Here is a 24,864-nt window from a genome sequence, read left to right as displayed (position 1 = left end):
ACATAAGACAGGCACAAACTGCAAAAATAAAGAGTACAGACTCATGTCAATGGTGAACAAAAGCGTGTGTGAGATTTAATGAAATAACCACAGTTGAATTCGTGCACCTTCATCATCTGATAAACACTCTTACAAACTCTCAAGATTACACACCGATTGTCTGATGAGTCACCTCGCATATACTCACATAAAAGGTTATTTTTTTTTCTAGTTCGTCTCCACATCGTGAGAAAGAGTAAGTGGATCTTTCTGATTCAGTGGTGACAAAGTATAAAAGCTCAGAGGCTGAAATGAGAGGAGTCTTTGTTCATCTCGCTCAACTCTGTGGCAGAGCCAAAGCTAGCATTTTAAATATCTGAGTTCCACCACCCCTCACCCCTCATGCACCGTCCGAGATATTTTTTCTGTCTTATGATTTGTTTGAGTCTGTGCACAAGCCCAGATTTCTTTTAAAAGCTTAAATTCAAGCCAGCTCGTAGAAATGCTCCAACGTCGCTGATATAGCTATAAATCATAATATTTTACCATGTCATGTTGTCAATACGTGGTAACATTTTGTCTTTAGGCATCCACCGGTCTGTAGATTGAAGATTGTTCACGTGGGGAAAAAAAAATGTTAAAAAAGTTTAAAGCAGTAAAGATGATGAAACAGATTGATATAATCAAAATATTCCCCATCAATGGCCGTACTTGCTTAAAATATGTTTTTATACTATTGGCCAATTGTGACAAATAGATTCAGGTGTTCGCAACCTCTCTGCTTGTGTTTTTCATTAATCATTAGCTAATTAAGCATTTCTGTTAGTCAGTTCACAGCATTTTTACTTTACAAAACCTTATTAGTCCGTCGTTTTTTTTTTCCTCTCCAAAATAATACTTTAGTGAAAGAGTTTTCTCTTCACCAAAAGCCACCCCTGGCCAGAAGGGGCACCATGGTAGTAGATTTAGACGCTAAATCAAGCAAGTTGCCTACTAAAAGCTTACGAACTTTGGCCACCAGAGGCCCCCCGAGAGCACTTCGAGCAGCAGGCTCCCTCTGTGGCTGCTGCAAGTGGAGCTCATGGTGGCTGGCTCCCTGGAGGTCCAAATCAAGCAGGCTCGTGGAGGGCAAGGTTATATACTGAGTAAAAGGCCAACCATTGGGAAGTGCTTGGGGGGGGAGTGAAAAGCAAACTCGATTAAACATCCTCGAGCTGTCCTCAAGAAAAGTGTGCTAATCAATCTAGGATATGATTTAATTGTATTCAAATGAGGATTGTACACCCAAAATGAACACAGTTCTTGTATATGGCAATCATAACAAAAGTTAATACTTTGGGCGCAACTTTTTCATTGAATTCCTTAGGTTATGAATGCTTCAAATGTGCAGCATATGCTCTGATTTAGCCTCATTTAAACTATTAGTACTGTGCATATGAATTCACACACAACATTTCTGAAACAGGAAATATGAAGCTTATCATGGGCGTTTGTAGCCCATTTTCAGGGGTGCTCAAGCACCCCTATATTAAATATCAGAACCTCTCAAATTCAAGAGATAATTTATTTTTTCCCCCAACGTGTGTTCTTTTTAAACAATTTAGACAAGTATGGTACCATCCAGTTCTTAAATGGAAAATAATCTTTAACAAAAAAAAAAAAACAGAACTCCACTACTCCCTAAAATGGTGTAATCCCTCCAGTCTCTTTCACCTCTTCTCTCCATCTGGCAGAGTGAATATGCAGCCTTTCAGTGAGACGTATACAGAACAAAAAATACAGTCAAGTTAGTAGTAAATTCCTGACTTAGGCTACCTTAACACAAAAACAATCTGAACTGAAGATGCAAAAGAGCAACTCATCTGCCCATTTTATTTTGCATTAAAGCAAGCGTTTTTCAGTGAAAATATATCCATGTGCATACATAAAATCTACATTCATCTCTGCGTTCTACAATAATGATCTGCACTACGGATACCAATACTCGGACATGTATGTGACGATAGAATATTTTGGTGTGTTTAACCACAGGTGCCCTCATGTGAAGGGGCCTTTAAAAAAGGACATGTTAAAGTGCCCTTACCTTCTACTATTCGGTACCTTAGCGCTTTTTTATCATTTGCAATCCCTTGTTGTCGTTAAATGTAATCGTCCGTTGTTCATGTTGTTAGGTAGGAGTTCTCTGATGCTTTTTTTTCCAGCCAGGAATTATTTCAAGTGGTCTTCTGTTGACTTGGAATAAGCTAACCTCATGTCATGTGTGTAAATTGAGGTGCTGTCTGATAAGCTAACTTGATTGGATGCCCATAACCCAAAAAAGTTATGCTTCTTTTTCATAAACGTGGGAGTGGAATTACTTAAAATGTACAATTCAATTCATGACCTTAGCATCGAGCCAAAAGCCTATGATACAGTATACAGTCAGATCCCAAACATCATTGCGTGTCGTCCATCTTTATTTCAGAGCAGGCCAGGCACAAGTTTGTCATCAAGTGTCTGTGGATGACCATCCTGACTCCACAGCCATCATGCGCTTGCCGCGACACGTGCCCAGCAGCACGTTTTACTGTTTACGCCTTTGCCTTGAGAAATGATTGACCAGATGGTCCAAACGTCTCACTCAGCATGTGTGGTGGCGGGTGCTCTAACTGTGGCTTCTTTGTGTGACATCACCGTCTCCCACGCAAAAGCTTGCATGTTTTTAAGGCGACAGCAGTTCAACACACACACACGTCAAAATGTAACACAAAATAACATTTGAGGATGGGCTGCAGGCAGTGTGCGGTACACACTGTGTGCATCCAAGAGGAGTGTATTTTGATGTGTGTACGAGTGTATGTGTGTGTGGTCTAAGGCAACATGCCAGCACTACTCTGCATCACACTCAAGTACAAACAGCAGGCTCCAACAGAGAGCATGAGAAGGTCGAGACAACAATATCTTATTTAACACGGCCGAATTTAGGCCTCACATCTCTGCTGCTTGGTCCTGCTTCCCTCAGATAAAGTGTGTCATTTCACCCCAGTGTGCCTTGGGAAGCATTGTCGCCACAACCTTTATACATTCCAGCCCTCTCATTGATATAAAGTACAACTTCACACTAGCTTAAAAAAAAAAAAATCTAGTGTTTTAAGTATCAAACTGTGTGTAGGTGTTTGCGTGCGCGTGTGGAGGCTGTCCAAAACTAGGTCAGACCTTGAGAGACTGGGAAAGAGAGAGAAAGAGAAAGTGAGAGAGCGACACACAGAGAGAGCGAGACAGAAAGCTGCAAAGTGATGAGATTTTCATGTAGAAATTGCAGGATGAGTTAGTGGTGCATAAAATGACAAAATGAGCCCGAAAGACACTATTATGACAAGGATATGATTAAAACCCTTCATTCCAATTGAACTAATCCCGACGCAGTCATTGCTGCTTTTCGTTTTACCGACTGTTATTTTTAGCAATAAAGGAGTTTATAATACAATAATAATAAACATTACGGATTCAAACAGTTCCAAATGGAGATTCAGGCCAGACTTAATAAAGAGACGGCACCACAACTCCCCCATGCGGTTCTTAATCAATACTGCGCGGTTCGTTTTCATTCATTACGGAGTATGGTAACACATAGCAGCATTGAAATATTTCCTCGACATGTCAGTGTGCACCAAAGAAAATTTCCCTCGCAAAAAATAAAATAAAAAAAATCAACGAGACAAGTTATCAGAAGATCAATTTTTGTTTATTGAAACTGCTTGCATACAAAATATATTGCACTATAACCAGACATGTAAACCCAGACACTTTAAATGCTAGTAAGTAGTATTTACAAAGGGGGGAAAATGCCCAAAAGTGCTCACAAGATTTACAGCTTTTTAGACTACCCTGGTTTAAGTATGTACAAAATTTTCCTTGCTTCTTGCCTTCCTGCTTCTCTGTTAAAACAGCCAGCAATGTGTCAAGTTAGCATTTGTTGCATTATACATTCTGGTGTAAGAGACATTTGCTGCAGTGGCAAGCAAGAAAAAGTCAAAGTTGGTCACCTTCTGTTGAAAACGTATTGCAACCTCAAATGGCGTATTTGCTCAGTGAGATTTGCAATTCAAGATCTTGCATTATCCATTTTTTAAATTTTGTCATTTTAAACGGTTCAAATTAGTTTCATACATTACGGCACATTTTTGTTGTTTTTCCTCTTAAGTCTGAATTATTCGTCTTGCAACCAAGTGTGGCATGGGTAAAATGTTACTCCTCAGAATATTCATATTAGGAGCAGCATTTTGCAGATAGACATCATCTACATTCACACAAACTATGTTTAAACAGGATTTAAACGGCCATGTTCAATCCCATTTACACCATCAACTTAACAGAAGCATTTATGTAATACTGCCTAAAGTCAAACTAACACATTTGCCTCATGATAAAACTATGGTTATTTTTTTACAATATCCAGTGAAAATATTTGTAATAGTTTTATTAGAAGGGGACAGCCATAACACCTCTGATCCAGGTTGTCGCTATTAGTCTAAGGGGAAAATTTACATACAACATGCATTCTGCAAATTACATCAATGCTCTCTCAAAGTCTTGATTCCCACAGTTATCCCGCATGGATGCATTTAATGCGATTTAACCATCAAGTTTTAGTACAATCAAGCTGATTCCACAGGGTCTACCAAAACAACACACAAACCGAAAGACAATTGTGTTGCATTTCAAAAACTCAACATTTTAAAAATCCTGTTGTCACTGTTAGTACCGCTTCTTGGGGTTTCATTTGGCCATGGTCCCGTTTACTCATCTTAAAGTTTGTTTCTAGCATTTACGTCATTGACACAGTAGTATAATCCTTGTCAGAACGAGCGTTAGAATGATGACACTTTTTTTCAGCACAGATAATTCCACTACACCAGTTCCTTACAGACGATACATGGGCAGCATGCAACAGTATCCCACCTTCTCAATGTACATCTTCTATTATAGTACAATCTGATTTTAAATCGCTAATTGTTAGTATTAACCCCCCCCCCAAACACAACAATGCACACAACTTAACTTCTTGCTGCTGAAAAGGTTTGAGCGTTAAAAAAAAAAAAAAAGTATCTTATTGTTTGTTTTTGGCAGGATCCAGCATCCAACCTGACACTAATATCGTCTCGGCCTAATCTTTTCTCTGGGTGTAAGAAACGCTTTGCTAGAGTGAACCATATAATTCTTCTGATCGATAGATGATGAAATAGAGTTAGAGGTTAGTTAGATATTTGCGGCTTCTATGCTGACAATCAGAAAATAATGTACAGCAAAACAAATATTTGATTCCAACAGTGTATTTTTTTTTAAACAAAGATTCTTTTTGCAATTTCTCCACTAGTTTTCTCAAAGGATAAATCAAGTAGGATTGCGTGCATCTCATATTTTAGAATTAAATGAGGGCTGCCGCTATGAGAACAATCTTAAATTCATGAAAGCAGACTTGCAAAAAATAAAAACAATTTGAACTTTTTAAAGGCTCAGCAATTAAAGCGGGTATGATCTATTAGCCCCCACAACTTAAAAAAAGAACACAAAGCCCTTTACATATTTGAAGTAAAAAACCTACAGCTGAAAGACTAACAATTGCAAGTCAATCCAAATTTAGGTGATTGTATCACGGATGTTGTCAAATGACTGCAGTAATAGTTTTCTCTCTGGACACACTTTACTATATGGAATGTTTCGGTCCTTGTCATCAATTTGTGTGAAGTTTTGGACCTCAGCAACAGTGCTAAGGACATTTTACTATCAATGTGACTCAATTGTGCTATGGAGCAAACGTTTTTACAGCAAGTTTATTATCAAGAGATCTAGCATTTAACTGATATCAAACAGCAACGAAAGAAAGAAAATAAGGATAAGTGCACATTTGAAACAATAGTACAATTTCATTTTCAGACAAATTATGACATCATTATATACAGTATGCAACCCTATCTTCTTTTTAACAACACAAAACAACTTCCTTCTCTGTTGAGGCTTTATGGAACGTAAAAAGGTTATTTGTCCTCAAACCGCTTTTTGAATGCATTGCAGACTTTAAAAATGCAGCCTGGCTGCAGCGTGAATGCCTAAGATTAGTGAAAAAGATTCACAATTCATTAATACTTCTGTATAAGTGAACAAAAATGAATACTGGCCTCAGAAACCAAGTGGTGGGCATGAGACATGTAAATATCCAGAGTGTGGCACAGACAAGTCTGTTGCATGGGCGTAAGAAGGTGGAACAAAATTACAAATCGGTCGGGTCCTCATATAAAAGGGCAACCTGATGGATGGAAACAACCTTTTAAAAGCGTTAAAGGGGCTTCAGATTTGATTCAACATCACCCAAATGAATTGTACGATCTGGATTAAAATGTCGTTAGGTTTTTCTGTGACAAGTAGATAGGATTTTTCTTTTTTTTTTTTTTTTTTTAATGCGGGAAAGGGAGCTCAGCTTGACTCATCAAAACACACCAAGAAGCTAAACTGTAAGCTGCATGATGCCAGAAGATGCTGCGATACATAAATAATATCACAGGTACAGAATGACTCTGACAGATGAATGTCATTAGTGAACAAGGCAGGAAGTAGCACTGCATTACACAAACCTCCTAGAGAAGTTACCGGGAGAAACATGGTGCTTTCGTGACTGAAAATGCATGAATATGTTCATTGAATTGGATAGATATGAATTTGTAATTACCATCTGAAACTCAATAAAGGCTTTACATTCCCTCATATTAGTTAACTCAACATTGTGTTGCCTTGTTAACAAAAGCAGGGAACAATCTCTTGGTGAGGCTTCATGCTTATATGCGAAAAAACAAAAAACAAAAACAAGCTAAACTGGGATATCAAAGTGAGTGAGTCCAGTTAAGAGGAGAAAAGACATTTCCAACTGAGTTGTGAATGAGCAGTTTGGTGAGGTGCGGGGGTTTTACTGTCCAACATCAGATGTTAAACGCTCTTGACTAATTGACCGAAGAGCACTGAGCCAAAGACACTAAACGAAGTCGAGGAGGATGATTTGAAGATGAGGGGATATTCTGTTAGTGTGCCGCTCATCGTTATTTGCACAATGAAACAGACAAGATGATATTGTCATGTGTCATGTAAAGTGTTGCCCACACACGACATCTTGCCCTAGCCGAAGGCTTTGCAGACATGCTTATCAACCGGCTAGTCTGGGGTCATGGACTACGTTATGTTTAGGCTGCAGTGATACCACAACAGCGTTCAGGTGGTTGCATTCATTGTGTCCTAATCATATGGTCGAAGGCGCAGTCTCAAAACGTATCAGGAGCAAGTCTCTGATCGAGGTTGAACCTCCCCATGCAGAGAAAGTGAAGGATAGCATGTGCTGTAACTATGTATATTCATGAGCTAATGGAGAAAAGCAATGTGCATAACTGAACTTGAGATGCGTTTTGTCATTGAAGTACAAAGTTTGCTGGACAGGGGGCTGCTTTTACGTCAAGAAACATCATCGCTATGTCATTCGGTCCCATTCTATGTCGCTGCACTACACTGAGCCGTACACGGATGTAGCGGTGGTCTTCACTACAAATACTCACTAGAGCCTTCCACGCTGATGGAAGCGCATGTCTAAGGTTGCAACTGACAAAAATGAAAAAAGAAAGTGAGGGGGGAGGGAAGTGTGGATGGTTAATGAGTTGTCGTTGTATGTGCGTGAAGAGTGTGGGTTCGTTTCTGCATGTGAGATGGTCCTCCAGTGATGCATCTACGACACTCCGTTCACCAGAGGGGGTGCGTCCTGCTTCTCCTTCTTCATCCCTCGGTCTCTGACGGGTCGCTGCTGATGACGCAGGGGGCCCTCGACACCGGAGCTGTGCCCACCCTGTGATGAAGGCCCTCCTCGCCCTCCTGAGGAATGCTGCACACTACGTTCGTTGTTTCCGTCCACACGAATCTGTGGGGTGACAGAAGCAAGGATCGTGTCATACAGCAGCTAATGGCAGTGAACCAAAAGACATTTAGAAGAATGTTTGAAGATTGGTAGTTCCCAACTTGGTATATATGCTAGCTAATATTCTTATTTTCATCATGATATATATTGCTGCCCTGTATGTAACCATTGCTGTATAGTAGTATATACTACATAATATATAGTATATTTATTTATATGTATAATGAAGAGTACCTGTAGGGTGTCTTCCTGTGCTCTGGTCTTGGGCTCTCTGATATGACGAGGCCGTGGGTCGCTCCACTGTACATCATCACCTAAACGGGGGAGTCCAAGACAATACGTATGTCAACTTATTTCAATCATTTCAGTCAGAACTTTCTATTTCAGCTCTTCAGTCTAAGCAGCTGCAAATATGACAGCCAAAGACAAATAATCCACTTACCTTTATACACCCCTCGTCCTCTTCCACCTCGCCCTCGAAGTCCTGCGCCACCCGGTCTCCTGCGCCCATCTGTCCGTCTTGGCATTGTCCCGCCTCCTGTCATTAACTCTTCGGTGGGAGCCAGGGACCAATCGCTGAGCTCATCTCGGTGGTCTGACTCAGTCTCTGAGGCGTTGGATGCCTCTGAGTTGGTGCCTAGTGGGCAATGAAAAAATCATTTTACACTAACTCTGTATTCATTTGATTCCTGTGTAAATGTTGAAAGGTTTCAAAACAGACTGATTATCAGAGAACCATATAAAGCGAAAAACAAAAAACAAGACTAGAGTAGCAACGGAACAGCACCTGAGGCAAAAGAAGCACCACCTCCTCTTCGCCCTCGACCGCCTCTTCCCCCTCCTCCGTAGGGTTTTCCTCCTCCCGCACCTCTCCCAAGGCCCGTTCCATTGTCAAACACATAGCTTTTGTCTTTAAGATTTCGTGGGCCTGTTCCTGGTACACCACCCCCGCCGCCTATCTGTCTCAGCTGCTCGTCAATCTGAAGACGCTCCAGACGGAGTTGGTCTACTTCCTGTAGATATTGGGGAATATTTTTAACATGAACCACAGAATACCCATTTCATTAAATTTCAAGAACAATAGATAATGATGTACATGATAACGTCATCAGTTGTGACACGGTGTCATTTATGTGTACCTTAAGGTAGTTGAGGTGATAGTCCAGCAGTACCGTTGCATTTGAAATGCTTTCCTTGGTCCCCACAAAGACAAAGGGCACCATTCCCTATGAAAAAGTTTGTTGACATAGAAACATTCAAGTATTTTCCCAATTTTTACACACCCTTAGGACTCATTTTCCACTGATGCAATCTATAGTAGTTAAAGCTCCTCTTTAATGGTTCAAATATTGACACTTATAGTTGTAGCCTTAAAAATGGTATCTGCAGAAAAATCCACAAAAAAATCACTTATGTCTAGGCAAATTTTCACAAGTCAATCACATACCAGTATCATTTTCCAAAAACCTTGAATTTAATGTAAATGACAACTAATCAAAATTTTTTTCAGACTCACATCATCTGTCGCCGAAGCTGTTGCTGCTGCTGCCACTGATGTCGTTGCCACAGAAGGCTTTTTGTCATTTTCTGGCTCAATACGAACCCGCACCACGCCAGACTTATCAACCACTTCCTGGATCAGTTTGCCACTCTTCCCAATCACTTTGCCTAAAAGGAAAAAAAAAGTAACATCATGAGCACAATAGGCATGTTGTATACAGGCTGATCTCGGGAAATTAAAAAAAATGCTGAAATCTTACTTTCAATACTGAATAAAGTATCTGAGTTTTGCACTTGCTTCTGGTACATGACCAGCTGAATTTACGTCAAATTTATGGCTGCGGGTCAGTCAATTTGTTTAAATTTAAAACTACCAAACAACAAATTAGAAAAAAAATAAACACTTGGTGGAACATCACCCCTCTGGCACAGATACCACACAGCTCTCTTATTGGTGGAGTGAATTTCTCACCTACTAAGTTCCTGGGAACTTTGATGACATCTTCAGAGAATTCCAGGAAACTTCGCGCAATACGAACAGCTTCCTGGTCCTTAGATAAACAACGAACATAAAACATTTTGAAACATCGGTTCGTAACAAGTGTATCTTGAAGAGTGCGATAGTTCTGCTCTAGAGTATGCCGACTATATAGTGCATCTAGTTATACATAGTACAGGCCAAAAGGTTGGACAAAACAAAGGTTATAACAAAACATATATTTGTGACTGCTGCCATATTCTGTTCCCAGCTCTCACCAGGCATTTGGATTCAGCTTATCCTTAAAATAAAATGAAGGGTAACAAAATTACCAATTAAAACTGTAAAAAACTGATTTACACAATAACAACAGCCGTTGGCAAGAGTATGATGCATATAAAAGGTGTTCGAAGCATGTGGCAACAACGATGTCCAAAACACATAAAAACGCAGACTTACAGTAACTGCTTTCGAAAGAGTCCTGAATGAGGGAGTCATCAAAATGAGCACGGCCTACATGCTATCCTTAACACACAGTGACCTCCTGACTGCACCTCCAAAATAAGGCTGACAATGGATGCTGACTGCTTAATCTAATCCGTGTGTAAATTCAACAACGCCATACCTAATCAACAAAACAATGTATTTTAAGGTTTTTGGTTGCAATCTGATTAACATATTTATACACTTGATTCGTTTTTGGCATTTATCTAAAAAGCCTTTTAATGTAATGAAGTCTTTCCCCATTCTTCAGATAGTACTAAAATAAAACAGCTGTTTATTCATTTTGGGAGTTATGAGAATGCTTATATTGTATTAATAAAGTTTGTATTCTATGAATAAACTCTGACGACGTAGCTGATTGTTTTTAATACATTCCCTTTAATGCAGCTCTATCTAGTGGATGTAAAATGCCAACTCCAACTAGTGGATGCATAATGTAACCGCAGCCGCTACTGTAGCTTTTACGCTACACTTATGCGCCTTATAACCCAGTGCGCCTTATATATGAATTAAAAAATGGCCATTCATTGAAGGTGCACATCATTGTGTGGAAAATACAGTAATTAAAAGTGTTGCTCAATAGAAAGTTGGGCTATCTTACCTCTCCATAAATATGGAAGGTGCACGTCTCTTCATCCAGGTCTATATTAGTGACTCCAGGGACTTTGCGGGCTTGCTGAATGTTGGCGCCGTGAGTCCCAATGGCTAGCCCCATTAAATCATCACGCACTGCAAATTGTTCATGAAACCGGGATGCCAGCTGTCGGGAACTCTGCGAGAAAAAAAATAAAATAAACGTAAACAGATTGGATTTGTACTTTAGCTGGCCAGAAGGAACGCAATTAATATTCAAATGTTAACAGAGTTTTGTGTGTGTGCGTGTATGTGTGTGTGTACCTCTAGTTGTCTGCTGGCCTCTTCATTCCTCAGCATCAGAGACAGTTTGGTGCGGAGGCTCCTGAAGTGCATGTCGCTCATCATGTTGGCCCGCTTTGCTGTGACCTCATTCACTGACTGTTAAAACAGATTAATGCTCACATCAAAGGTCTACCTTGGAAGACTTGTAGATGCAGAGAAGTTGAATCGTTTTATGGAGACAGATACAGAGCTAGTAAGCATTGTTGCAGTATATCAAGAATGTTCCTTGGAAAAAACAATGAGACAATATCTTAAAAAAACAACACAAACCAAGATGACCAGCTGCTTCTTCTCAGAGTCGTAGGTGACACTGAACGCTCCCACCGCTTTTTTGAAGTCTTTGTGTGCCGATTCTTTTGAGCACCTGATAGCAAGGAGTCAAAGTTAAGATGTGAAAATTGTCAAAATAAATACATTTGAAAAACGTTACCTTTACGAATGCAAATACTATTTTAAGGCAATGTATACAAATATCTTACATCTGCCGTAGATCATCAGGGACATCCAGTCTGATCTTGAGGAAGGTAGTTTTGGTGGCTGGTTTGTTGGGATTGATCGGCCGTAACCGCTCCAGCGTCACAATCTCGTTTAATGTCGCATCACATGCAGCATACTCTATAACGTAAAACTATACACACACACACACAAATCAATGACAAATATTTCTACAGGAACGAAAGAAAATTGCAAGGTATTAAAAGGCAATTTGTGGATATTCTTTAATGTGATGTAAATATGATCCCGATAAAGACAAAATGCATATATCAACCTATAAAAGTGACTAAATGTAGATACACTGCAAGGATTTGGTGTAACAAGCGTTTCAGTGAATCAAGTTTTAAAATGATTTGCTAACATGGCTGCAAGTTTGAGAGCTCATGTGTTTCCTCGCGAAAAGTGAAATCCCCGACGGAATGTTCATGGATTTGTATGTGGGTATCAGAACTTTTAAAATGTGGCTATATATACTGGCTTATCAGACAAATACAATTTGGCAGCTAACACGAGCTGTGTGTATCTTTGTTAAACTAGCTCATGAAAAATTAGCCTAAAACAAAAGCGACTCCTCTTTGTGTTAACATTTGCATACTAATGTGTTCATGTTGTTGCAGACTGCGCAATAAAAAGAAAATTTTGAATCCTACCTCTCCTTTAACCATGCGAACCTTGGCCAGCCACCATCCACATGGCTCCTTGTCATTCGCCCTGGAATATACCTGCCCAAACCCACACAGTGAAGATTAATCAAATATATATAAAAAAACGTGTAACTGAAAAGTGAAAAATGTACACAGAATCACTAAGGAGCCCACCTCAACCTCATCACTCTCATTTATCTCTTTACAGAACCCTGTTGGAGGAGGAAATCGCACATCCTGGAAGGGGATCTGGCGCTCCGGCTGCCAACTGGTATGGAAGCACATTTATTGGATCACTTGATGCTCTAATACTGTAATAATAGTAGTAATGCTGTAGTTTATTGATACCATGACATTACTCACTTGTTCTCAAATGCAACTGTGATTGAGCCTTCATGGACATCCTTCACAAATGCCTAAAAGAAGCATATTCAAAGATGTTCACAAACAATAAGTTAATATTCTAGTGGCAAAATTAGGTTGAAATTGTTTGTTTCCCTAGCCTGAGTAAATCTGTTCAGACAGCATGGCTGAACACTCAAGTTGTAAACACTCTAGATTTGTACATATCAAATGTTCAAAGTAGGCCATACCATGCCCTGAAGGACACAGGAAAAAGTGGCTTGCCTCTGTGTTGCAAAAGCCTAACAAACTGTAAGTAACAAATGCAAGGAAAGCCAAGGTAAAGGAGAAGGTGAGCAACCTAAAATCCCCAACGATTAAAGGTACAATGAAACTCCACTACAACGAAATCATGTTTGCGGACAGAAATTTTTGACAACAGGCGACTCTTCACAATAGCAAATCTATTTCTCTGGCGTAAACATAAGAACAAAGTTAAAAACAAAACCATCCAACATTGAAAAAAAGGGAAAAAAGAGAGTCAAATCTACAATAAGCATTCGTTTTCATACATCAATTTCTTGCATAATGTTTCACCTTGCTTCATCCATCTTTATTACTTTTATTCTGTCTTCAAGTTTTAAACTTGGTTTGGGATTAAGCTTGAGGCGTCCGCGAGCTCCCCGCGGCTCCACAAAATTACATTATTTAGGCAACCACGATTGCTTATGGAAGTTCGCTGGTGCAAAAACCTTTATGATTCGTCTGAAAAGGAAAACCGTGATCTAAATAGCATAAACAGTGTTGGGGAGAGATGAGGAATATGTTTAAAAACGCTTAGAAGAATTTAGATTATTAAAATCTTCAAGGATTCTCTACCTCTGTTATACAGCAATGGTGTTGGTATGCTGTAGAGTCCATTTACTGCCACCTATCGTTTGGGAGAATATCGTCTGACTGTGAGGAAAAGCCGCTCCAAATATCAAGTGCTGCAAAACGCATGCCGGCGCATCAAGAATAAACCAACCAAGACTTTTGCTGCAGGCATGTTTTCACTGTAGTAAATTTTAGTGCAACGCAAATGCAGACAAAAAAAAACATTTCGTATAATGCAACGGGGGGATTTTTCGTTGTATGGGGAAGTGAGAAAGAGGCTTCAATGCATGGATTTTTTTCACACGGGTATTTTTGCACAACAAAACATTTTGGCAAGACACATCAAACTTTATGTTCTTTGGCACAAAAAAAATTAAGCACACCAAGAAAACCAAAACAAGACTGACTCTCCTGTAAAACAGATGAGAGTTTATCATATTCTGGGGCTGCTTTGTTGCACAGTGACTTCAATCAATGTGGGGTACAATTAAATCTCAAGACTATCAACAATATATTCTGGAGAGAAATGCATTGCCCACATGTCAGAAAACTTAAATCTCATTCGCAGGTTTTGCACCACAACAATGACCTCAAACAAATAGCTAAACAAATCCAAGCGCAAGCAAACACAAAATATTGGACTTCTGAAGAGGCTTTCTATGAGTCCTGATCTAAATCCTTTCAAATATGTATGCAAACATCGCAATGAGTTTTACCTGGTTAAATATAGGAAACGATGCTCATCAAGAAAGGACCAAAATGTTTTTTATCATTGCAATAATTGCCTTAGTTGGTTTTTCGCACCAAATCGTGTCGAAATAATAAATCTGTTGAATAACCATGCATAAGTGTGGTCTGATCTTAATTGGTGAATTTGATTTCTTTATTAATGGGGTTTCTTTCATTCACAGTGGGATACCAAAAATGTTGTCGGTGTACAAATGCCTCTGAAGATCTGAAACAAGAAACTCTCAGCTGTGAGGGAAACATCCTAACCAGATTTTAACACAATTGTAACTATAACATCACCTTTATAATTTATGAAACGAGTTAAAGCAGAAGTCTTTACACTATGTTGCATATGTGTTCCACTAGTCTAAACACAGCGTTCTGTTATGTATTGCATTTGTGGAATGTAAAAAATAAACAGAAAAATGCACCTGTTTTCTGAGTTTGGTCATGTGACAAGCTGAGCCATGATTGGTCATTACCTGAGTTTTGCGCACCTGTGATGTCATTTTAAGTCGACAACAAATTGCAAAATGGCCACCCTTGAGACGGATAGAAACGGGTAGATTTTGCTGTTAGTTATTGTAAAGGAAATTTTTGTCTTGACTTCTCCAACAAAGGAATTCACTTACATTAATACATAAATGAACATAATATAAATGGCCATAGAAAAAGCCCTCTTTAAAGAGACCACATTGCAATTTGGGTTCTTTTGTATAAATTCCAAACGTCGCAGTATGTTAGCAACCAACATGGCCATATTACCACTAAACAGCTGTCACCATATTCATAGTTATCACTTTAAACCAAAAACCTAAGCAGCCTTATGCATTTTAATCGATGTCAACAAAAGAAGAACCCCAAATAACTCAAGCACCCCATAATAAAATGTTTAGCTATGAGCGGCCGATCGACAGCTTCAATAGTGCATTCCATTCGGTACAGCATCACTCGTGATTCTACTGGTCGAGCTTCACCACAGCCAAGGTACGATCCAGTATGAGAGTAGGTTTGATCTGAGCACGGATCTCAAATCGCCTCAGTCTTAGCTTTGTTTACAGCTTTTCCGCTAGTATGTCCCGGCCGCGCAGGGTGGAGGAGAGCACGGAGGCCGGGGCAGGTACCCCAATCAATGCTAACTGGGCGATTGCTCTTTGGCTAACTTGGCTTGTATACTTGGTGTTTTGCCTTACATAGAAAGATCGAAATACAACCTACCTTATAAAAGGCACCACTGGTTCCCCTCACTTCTACTAGTAGTTCATCCATGACGCAAGTTACCACAGCTCGCTAGCTAGCTAACCACCGTTAGCGATACGAGTAGCTAGCTAGCTGGCTAGCCTGACGCTAGCCCAGGCAGTGTTCTTGCTGGCTAAAATAGGCTGCCAGCAGGATGCAAGACGAGTGGTGCAAATAAATATTTGGAACCTTAACACGATCCCCAGTGCAGCGAGGTCGTTAAGTCTCTATTTGGTTCAATGCTAGCCTACAGATTTAGATTGACGATGGATCAAAGAGGAAGCATGTAGACCACAGCAAGGTTCCCTCGTAGTAGGTAGTTAGTGTTGTGTGATTAGTGGTCAGGCAGCTACTCCTGCTTGCATCTATGTGACGTCTCCGGTTTCTTCCTCTACTGAGATCCGTGGCTGCTCACATTCAGGAAAGGCTGGTGCTGCTGTCCTTAGATTACCCATAAGATCGCCTGATCCACCCGATATCGGAAATGTTTATAAAAAATGGACAAGTAAATGATCGAATTTACATATTGGTGTAATTAAATGAATTGAATAGATAACACGTCTTGGTGATCATAGATTCTGTATTTCTCCCCCTTTCACGTTTTACACTTTGCAACACGATTCATACTAAACATTGATTTTTTTTTTGACACGAAATGTCCTCAAGAGCATCCCACCATTGGAAAGCACACCAAATTAACGGGGGTCAGCATCCAGAGCAGAAACCCATTTCATCAAGACGTTATTATTATTTTCATCGTTAATTTATTGTATTGAATAGAATCCAAAATATGTTTTACTTGTTTTTATGATTTTTTTCTTTGGGGGTGTTGACCAGGTTGATGAGATTCTTTCATTTAGGAATTTCCTGAAAAACTGAGCCTTTCCCCAGCTTTCCTAAGTTATTTACATACAGTACATTCAACCATGCTTTTTATGAGTGAAATTGTGACAAACACTGGATGTATGGTTGTAAAACTCTTTATTAGCAACTTCACTGGATTTTTTTTGTTTGTTTTACAAATCATTGTGTTGAATACTGATAATGGTTTACCTCACATCTACTTGAGATAGTCTGTTCTATGCATCTGCAAAGTTTCCACCAACCAAATGTGTAGATATTGAAAGGTGAAGTAAGCAGACATGAGAAATGTAAGGCAAAATATATAAAACTGAAACATACAGTACAGGCACAGAATTGAATTAGACTTCTAAAAATGGTAAAAAGTAAAAATGAACAAAATACAGAGAAATAGACGACTCGTGGAAACTGATACAAAAGCAGCATATAAATATCACCCTTGAAAGGTGAAATTAATCTCATAGAGGGAATAGAGGCAGACGTGCTAACTTGTCTGCCACCGTGCCGTCACCCAAATCAGATGTATTACATATGATTAAACCATGTGATATGGAAAAGTTCATGGTAAAAAGATTACTTATGTTCTTAGTAAAGTGGACTGAACAAATGTCTGGGGTTGCTGACCCCCCAAAATAATCACTTTAATTAATAATAGCAAAAATAAATGTAAAAAAATCATATAAATTCTAAACTTTGACTTGACGGTGACTACATAATTGAAAAAAAGATTGAAAAACGTTACCTTAGAACAGGGGTGTCGATCGCGGTTGAACGCTGAGGTAGTGTTGATCGACTGTAAAACATTGCACCACATGAAAAAAAAAATTCAGACGAAAAAAAGAATGCCAACTAAAAAATAAAGAACCCACTGTGTTGTGTTGTTTACATTGGGAGCTACTGTCTCCCGGACAAAAGATTATCAAGTAGACAGTTGTCGGGACCATGCTCCCAGGTAAAACTTCAAAATAAAAGGTACAGTTTATTTTGAAGCATTTACTGGTCTTCTCACAATGTTTGGCTGCTCTACTATAATGTAGTAGAGTGACAGGCAGCGTGTTCTCCCCATTTATTCCATTGCACTTCTGGCCCAACAAGCTAAAAAAACAAAAAACAGATTCCATCCCTATTAGTTACTGCCCGGTAAATATGTCTACCTTGCTTGGGTCATTTTTCTCTTTATTTAGTGATAACACTGCAAAAGAGGAGCTATTCATTTATTATATTGGTGCTCAGCTGCATTGTCCGCCCATCTTAGGTAATTAGGTCAACACCGGTCATAATAACCTCTCCACGCACAAATATGCAGTACATGTAACCCCTCAATTCAAGTCAGTCTTACAATATGTTAAAACTAAAGAACAACAAATACGATGCTACAGTAGTAATATGAAGAAGAAAAGCTTGCAATGGCAGAAGTCAGTACCGTCCAAAAGTTCTTATGTTTTACTCAGTTTGTAGCAAATCCTCATCTTGGAGGCCTGACTCAAATGCTCAGTGATCTGAATTATGTCCATATGAGCCACAGCAATCACAGCCTGTGTCCCTTGACCCATAACAGCTATGTCAATGTCAACCATATTACATGTCTGTGGACTGTAAATAGAGAATCACGTCTGTAACCTTGTCTGTACAGTTTTTGAGCTGTCCTTTAGATAAATGGCGGCAAGGACGCAGCACACACTACTGTACGAGAGAAACTGTTGAAAACGTAGGAATGATTGTGCCGGACTAAAAGTCGCATTGCATTTGGGTTTTCTTGCATTTGTATGAAGACAAAAGAGAATAAGCCACAATAAAATGGGGAAAAGCACTATGGAAATATAGTATATTCCGTACATTATGCTAAAAAGGAGAACATATTTCCCCCGTGGTGTGTGGTCCACATTTACTGTGTCTTAGATGTGTGGCTCACAGTGATTTTAGGCAAGTCAACCTTTTTGAAAGCTAAACTTGATATACTGTAAACCCTGATACTATCTGAAGCATCTGTACTATTGTCAGCTGACCGCTTCAAACTCAAAGATGCATCAGTAAGGCAATTATATTAGGCATAAAGAACATGGGAGATAAGTTTTTTTCAGGTCAAAATCTGAAAAAAAAAAAAAAAAAAAAAAACTACCAAAGTTAATAACAATGCCGCTATTGGTTTTTGTTAACAGCCTTTCATCAAGTCATTTTGACTCATCTTGTACAGTATGTGCAATATACTGTATCTTACCTACTCATATAGTGGCCAGGGGTTTGATTACTCTAGAACAGAAGTTTGTTTGGGGTAAGGTTGTGTGTTTTGGGGGATGTCTACATTGTATTTGTACAAATAATATTAAATAATAGAATCCTATGATTTTCACAAATACTGTGAATAATGCTTGATTAAAAGAATATGTATAGTATGAATATTATAATACTATATAAATGTATTACATATTCTATACTGTACTGTATAGAATTGTATTCTATGTATTATGCATGTATTCTATATATTACAGACTCATGTAATAAAATTGCTCTAAATGCTGTCTGCTTGTCCAACTTTGTGAACTTTTTTCCTCTCTTTCCATGAAGCGTGGCATTTGCATAATTCTTTTGTTTTTTCCAGTCCCTAATTCCTTCCTCTGGCAAATACTTCTCCACCAACTTCATGTGTAGGCACCTGCATGAGCGGAGGCCACGATTTGAGGAAATACCTTTCGACAAGTTCATCAAAGTAAAACAAAGCAGGCTCATCAACTCATAATAGCTGTGTAACCATCGTATTCATCTTGGTATTCATTGTTAACTCCATCTTGAGCATATTTTTTCCTCTGTCCTTGCGCTAAATTCCAGAGCAAATGTTGCCTCACATTGTCTTCTGTCAAATATGTTGCTTTCGGTCAATCACAAACATCAACTTGCTCCTGAACCAGTAAACGTACATAAAGTTTCATGTTTTGCACCCCCATCATCACTAACCTCCCCCTCCTTGACATGCATCGTTATTTTGATACATCTACCAATTGCATTTTTCCTCAACAAAGACAATTGCTTTTTGTCTCAGTCTCCTGTGTGAGTCGCACTCTCCCGTCCTCACGTTCCACGTCTCTGTAGAGTAGAGATTTTTGGGCTTTCAGTCGACAGGCCAGTGACATGAAGATTGAGTTCACATTCTGACTCTCTCTTGGGTCCTTTGCGGATGTCTCGAACAGCAGCATATTGTGGGAATCAGCGAACTTCAATGCCATGTTTGATGGAACCTGGAGAAATAATGATCATGACTAATCATCTTATTTTCTACATAACCTGTCCTCATTGGGGAACAGGTGAATAGCCCATCACTGATGAATTTGAGTGAGAGGTGGAAACAGCCGGTTTTGGTCAGAAACCATTGCATACAGATAGACACAACTGCTAATACTCACGTTCACAGCATTGGGCAAGTTAGAATCTTCAGTTCCTACACTGTATGTTTTTGTGGTAAGGGAGGATGTCCGACTATTTAGATAAAATCCTCACAGCTGATTGTCTTTTCAAATATTCCACCTATTTTTTATTTTCTACCCTCTGGTGTTGTGAATGCCTAAGTACATACCATCTTCAGTTTACTGACCTGTACTTGATCCACTAAGTCACATTTGTTCCCCACAAGGACTCGAGGCACTGATGCAGAAACCCTATGACCGTTACACTCCTGCAACAAAAAGAAACGCGTAATTCATTAATATAAAATGTCCAGGTAAATTCCAGGAATGATCAAGCATTAAACATAAAATTGTTTTAATGGTATTAATGTCCACTTTTAACTTATCACCATATCTGAATAATTTTTCTGTCTCTAGATTCAGGTGTAATTGTGTGGCTGTTACTGCTTTAAAAAGCTATCATGGTCTTTTTGTGTCAACTACAGTAAGATAGATTTCAGACTTCCTTCTCCCCAGCCACTTCGTCCAGCTCCTCCGGGGAGATCCCCAGGCATTCCCAGGCCAACCGAGAAACATAGTTCCTCCAGGACCTCGTCCCCAGGGCCTCTTTCCGGTGGAACATGCCCGGAAACCTCAGCAGGGAGGCGTCTGGGTGGCATCCTAAACAAATGGAGCAACCACCTTAACTGGCTCCTCTCAATGCAGAGGAGCAGCGGCTCCACACTGAGTCCCTTCCAGATGACCAAGCTTCTCACCCTATCTCTAAAGGATAGCCCAGACACCCTGCGGAGAAAATTAATTTCGGCCGCTTATATCGGGATCTCGTTCTTTCCGTCACAACCCACAGCACGTGACCATAGGTGAGGGCAGGAACAACACAGAGTCTGCGTTGCAGCAGACGCTGCACCGATCCGCCTGTCGATATCCTGTTCCATCCTTCCCTCACTTGTGAACAAGACCCCCAAATACTTGAAATCCTCCACTTGGGGCAGGACCTCGTCCCTGACTCGGAGTGGACATTCCACCCTTTTCCAACTGAGGATCATGCGCTCAGATTTGGAGGTGCTGATCTTCATCCCAGCCGCTTCACACTCGGATGCGAACCGCATCCTGATAGGACTCCTTCTTCAGCTTGATGGCATCCCTTACCACTGGTGTCAACCAGCAGGTTTCGGGATTGCCGCCATGACAGATACCGACCACCCGTTTGGCCAAAACTCCGATCAGCCGTCTCGACAAGGGAGGCACAGAACATGGACTCAACATCCGCCGCCTCCAATGGGATATGGGGAGAAATTCTGCCATAGGTGGGAGTTGAAACTTCTTCTGACAGGGGACTCTGACACATTCCCAGCGGACCCTCACGATACGTTTGGGCCTGCCAGGTCTGGCCAGCATCCTCCCCCATCATCTGAGCCAACACACCACAAGGTGGTGATCAGCTGACAGCTCCGCCCCTTTCATCACCCTCCACAGCCTAGTCTTAAAAATAGAGATAGTGCTGGATCTTTGAGAGAGTAGACTAATAGCCAGTTGTTTAACTCACCTCTATCCATGTTTGCAGATTGCGGAAGGAAGTCATTTTGGTGACATCATAAACAAACACTACCGCATGGACATTACGGTAGTAGTGTTCTACCATGGATTTCCGAAATCGCTCCTGGCCAGCTGTGTCCCACACCTGCACCTGGAGGTGAGATGAGTCTGTTTACAGCTGAACATGAGAAATGTATGAGCAGTTTGGTTTCCATAGTGACAACTGATTCTGAAAAAAAACCAAAACATCCTGCCTCCTGCCCGAAGCCATCTGGGATAGGCACTAGAAAGCAGCTCTAGAAAACAGATGGATAGATGGATAGACCGTATTTTGTGGACAATACACTTATATAGTTTTACTACAAAATAAATACATTGGACGTTACACAGCCACTACACACATCAACGTATTGGTAAAAAGTTCAGAAAACAGCAAAGCAAATGATTAACTCTGTAACTGCATCTAGAATTTTTTATTTTTTTTTTACAACCAATTAATCTGTCACATTTACAAACAACAAATGTTTTTTTTTGTGTCCTTTGCGGAATAACAAAAACAGTTTCATCACAGTTTATATATATATATATATATATATATATATATATATATATATATATATATATATATATATATATATATATATACACACACACACACACACACACCGCACAATTGTTTTGATGTTCAACAATTGAGCTTTCTGAAGAATTCCCCAATACAGTTGCCTTTATTACACGTGGTTTCCTCTCAGTCACTTGTCTTACAGTAAAGAAGACACCTGATGAAATGCGTGTATGATAGCATTTTCTGCCGAATTAAGGCCTAGTAAGCGGAGGATGAGGGGGAGGGGACAAGGAAACGTCTCCGATTTACATCCACACAAGCTTGAATGTTACCTTGATCGTCTCTCCTTCAATTTCCACCGCCTTCTCCCTGAAGTCTACTCCGATGGTGGCCTCGGTCTTGTCAGGAAAGCTCCCACCAGTGAAGCGGAAGGTCAGGCACGTCTTCCCCACGTTGGAGTCCCCGATAACGATGATCTTAAAGATCCGCGTCTGGATGCTCAGCTCCAGAGAGGAGGTGCTCAAGTCCGCCGAGGATGTGAAGCTGGCGCCTGCTTCGTTGCTGCTGCTGGCTCGGCTCCGGCTTCTGTAAACATCCATGGATGACGTTAGGATGGTGACATTATCGTCTGCTCGGCTCGGCCTTGTCACTCTCCTTCCTCGGCTCTCCTCCTCCGGGGAATCGTTAGTCATTTTGCCGGAGGAGGCGATGCAAAAATCGGGATGCGTGAGAGTCGGGTAGCTATGGACGAATGGGTGGATGGACTGAAGGGAGGGGAAACGGAAGAGAACGGAGGAAAGAAGGAGGAGACTTGATGTGCGGTGCTGCGAGATTATTTGTCAGCAAGAAAAGGACACGTTGAAAAACACAAGAGCGCAGACAACACTTGATGGACAAAAACAAAAACAACGGGATGCGGGATTTTACGCACAATACTCTTAATCGTCATCATCATCATTATCATCGTAAATTGTACCTTCATCACTTCATTAGGAACACATGCATTAGCAAACGAGATCGTTCAGCCTGCACAAACGCTAAAATATCCCAAATCGTGTTTTTAGAACATTTACAAAGATATTAAGAAGCTCCATAGTGCCCACAGCACCTCAACACTTAGGTGAAAATATCTGTTCTTTGTTGTCATTTTCCCCAGGAAGCAAAAAACTTTATAGTCTACCCCAAGTTATTTATATTATCTTAATATTTAAAGAATAAATATAGAATTGACGCAAACTACAACAGTATCTTAGATACAAATCACTGAGGTGTTGTGTCACCATGGCCTCCCCAGTGAAAAATGTCATTATCCGCCCCTGCACGTCAAGCATTTTAATTTCTGGACACTGGTGCAGAACTGCTCATACCAATAACAGTTTCCATTTTTTCCTTTTCTTATTACATGTATTCACTGTGTGGGGATGTTGTCGACAGTTGCCATGTGTGCACCGCACTTGAGTAAAATCAAATCAATCATGTAATGCGAGCCAGGCAACTGAATTATTAACGATGCATTTTTAACTGTTTAGCCAAGTATTTAAAAAAAAAGTCTTTGAAAGTGCAAAATGAGTTCCCACACTAATCATGTGATCTGATTATCTGCATATCATCACATTCCATGAAGGTAACATGGCCTTAATGCACAGGATTGCTGCGTTGTCAGATTCCAGACCTGATTAATACATACTGGTTTCCAATTCAATACTCTCCAGTGAGAAAATACTTTATGAAAACCGAACAGTACATGTTCTTAGATTATGTTAAAAATATTGTTTTCAGATATACTTAGGACGGTAACAATAAATTACCAGCCTCCACCTCCAAAAGCCAACAAGAAACAGAGACTGCATTAGTAAGCCTTTATTCAACCTTTTATTTTGTAAAAAAAAATTCTAATTAGGTATGAAATATGAAAGATAATTACCAATGCATATTATTTATATGTGAGATTTTATCATTAGGCTACTGATTTGATGATGACTTAGAAAAAGCTAATTTACAGGCGATCCAATTAAACCCTCAATGTTATGAATAACTTTAAAAAAAAATGTATAGGATTTGTAATGAATCTGAAACCAAATGCAGTATCAGTAAAAGACAGAAAATCTGTGCCACTGAGCAGTTACAAAAAAGTAGGCCTAAAAAAAATGTCACCAGACATTTAAGCCGCTTTGCTTTAATTCTGACACTTGGATTTAATACCATACACACACTGCAGATTACTGTCCTTTTTTTGTTAAGATGGCACTGTCTTTGTCATGCACACACCACACATACACACTCACCCAAGGGCATTTTCTATCATAGTGGGGGCACCCAATTGACAAATGCATTTCCTAGCCCCTAACCACATCCAAAATCCAATTCAAACATCTACTCTAAAAGCAAGTCCTGACCCTCAAAAAGAGCTTTGAACTTGTGGGGTCCACCAAAATTGTTGCAAGAGGTTCCTATAAAGACAGTAAAATCCAATATTTGCTCCCTACCCTGTGAAAAACGCAAGGGCACACACACGTTCTGTGAACAATCCCTTAGACAGACACAATCTCTTTTGACAGACCCTTTCTTTCTCAAAGCGACCAACATAATCTGCCTGTAACACACAAATGCACGCAGCAAACACTCACACAAGCTGTGAAGAACAGTCCTAACATTTTTTTCCTGACAAAGCTCCCTTCTTCCATGCTCAAAGAATTATTTGTCTGGAAGGGAGACAGAGAGACATTCACATTCTAGTGAAAAGTCAAATTGAACACACATTTGTATACAACGCATCACTTTGATTCATTCAGCTTTCGTATTGAAAACAGTAAGAATCATAGTGGTAAATGGCAAATAAATGTGGACACAATTGTGGCGAAATGTATTTT

The 24,864-nt window shown here is 39.9% G+C and overlaps 2 protein-coding genes across 2 annotated transcripts; both read right to left on the bottom strand.

Annotated features, from left to right (window-relative positions):
- Positions 1–3,681: 3,681 nt before the first annotated feature.
- Positions 3,682–15,991, bottom strand: fmr1 (fragile X messenger ribonucleoprotein 1). The gene is made up of 15 exons (XM_088431209.1): positions 15,614–15,991; positions 12,812–12,864; positions 12,623–12,716; positions 12,455–12,526; positions 11,789–11,937; positions 11,580–11,673; positions 11,289–11,405; positions 10,993–11,163; positions 9,882–9,960; positions 9,426–9,577; positions 9,049–9,135; positions 8,697–8,922; positions 8,352–8,546; positions 8,144–8,223; positions 3,682–7,912 (listed from the first exon to the last, which is right to left on the bottom strand). The coding sequence occupies exons 1-15, from the start codon at positions 15,662–15,664 to the stop codon at positions 7,724–7,726; spliced, it is 1,809 nt and encodes a 602-aa protein (XP_088287335.1). The 5' UTR covers positions 15,665–15,991; the 3' UTR covers positions 3,682–7,723.
- A 607-nt stretch (positions 15,992–16,598) lies between these two features.
- rab33a (RAB33A, member RAS oncogene family) lies at positions 16,599–22,841 on the bottom strand. Its single transcript, XM_088431210.1, has 4 exons — positions 22,327–22,841; positions 21,440–21,580; positions 20,082–20,162; positions 16,599–19,728 (listed from the first exon to the last, which is right to left on the bottom strand). Exons 1-4 carry the CDS (start codon positions 22,684–22,686, stop codon positions 19,504–19,506), a joined length of 807 nt encoding a protein of 268 aa, XP_088287336.1. The 5' UTR covers positions 22,687–22,841; the 3' UTR covers positions 16,599–19,503.
- Between the last annotated feature and the right edge of the window lie 2,023 nt (positions 22,842–24,864).

This window comes from Hippichthys cyanospilos, chromosome 13 (assembly GCF_059441005.1).
Source record: "Hippichthys cyanospilos isolate Australia breed blue-spotted pipefish chromosome 13, RoL_Hcya_1.0, whole genome shotgun sequence".
NCBI classification, from domain to species: domain Eukaryota; kingdom Metazoa; phylum Chordata; class Actinopteri; order Syngnathiformes; family Syngnathidae; genus Hippichthys; species Hippichthys cyanospilos.
This window is presented reverse-complemented; position numbering and strand designations above follow the sequence as displayed.

Bases quoted from the DNA above. Each gene is read 5' to 3' on its own strand.
- fmr1 (XM_088431209.1), bottom strand. From the start codon at position 15,664: ATGGATGAACTACTAGTAGAAGTGAGGGGAACCAGTGGTGCCTTTTAT. The intron at 8,923-9,048 runs GTACACATAAAT...CAATATCTACAG, and splicing joins ATCACCTCAACTACCTTAAG to GAAGTAGACCAACTCCGTCT. The intron at 7,913-8,143 runs GTACTCTTCATT...GTCACCCCACAG, and splicing joins CACAGGAAGACACCCTACAG to ATTCGTGTGGACGGAAACAA.
- rab33a (XM_088431210.1), bottom strand. From the start codon at position 22,686: ATGACTAACGATTCCCCGGAGGAGGAGAGCCGAGGAAGGAGAGTGACA. The intron at 21,581-22,326 runs GTAACATTCAAG...TCTCACCTCCAG, and splicing joins TTGAAGGAGAGACGATCAAG to GTGCAGGTGTGGGACACAGC. The intron at 20,163-21,439 runs GTGAGTTAAACA...TTTTTGTTGCAG, and splicing joins ATCTGCAAACATGGATAGAG to GAGTGTAACGGTCATAGGGT.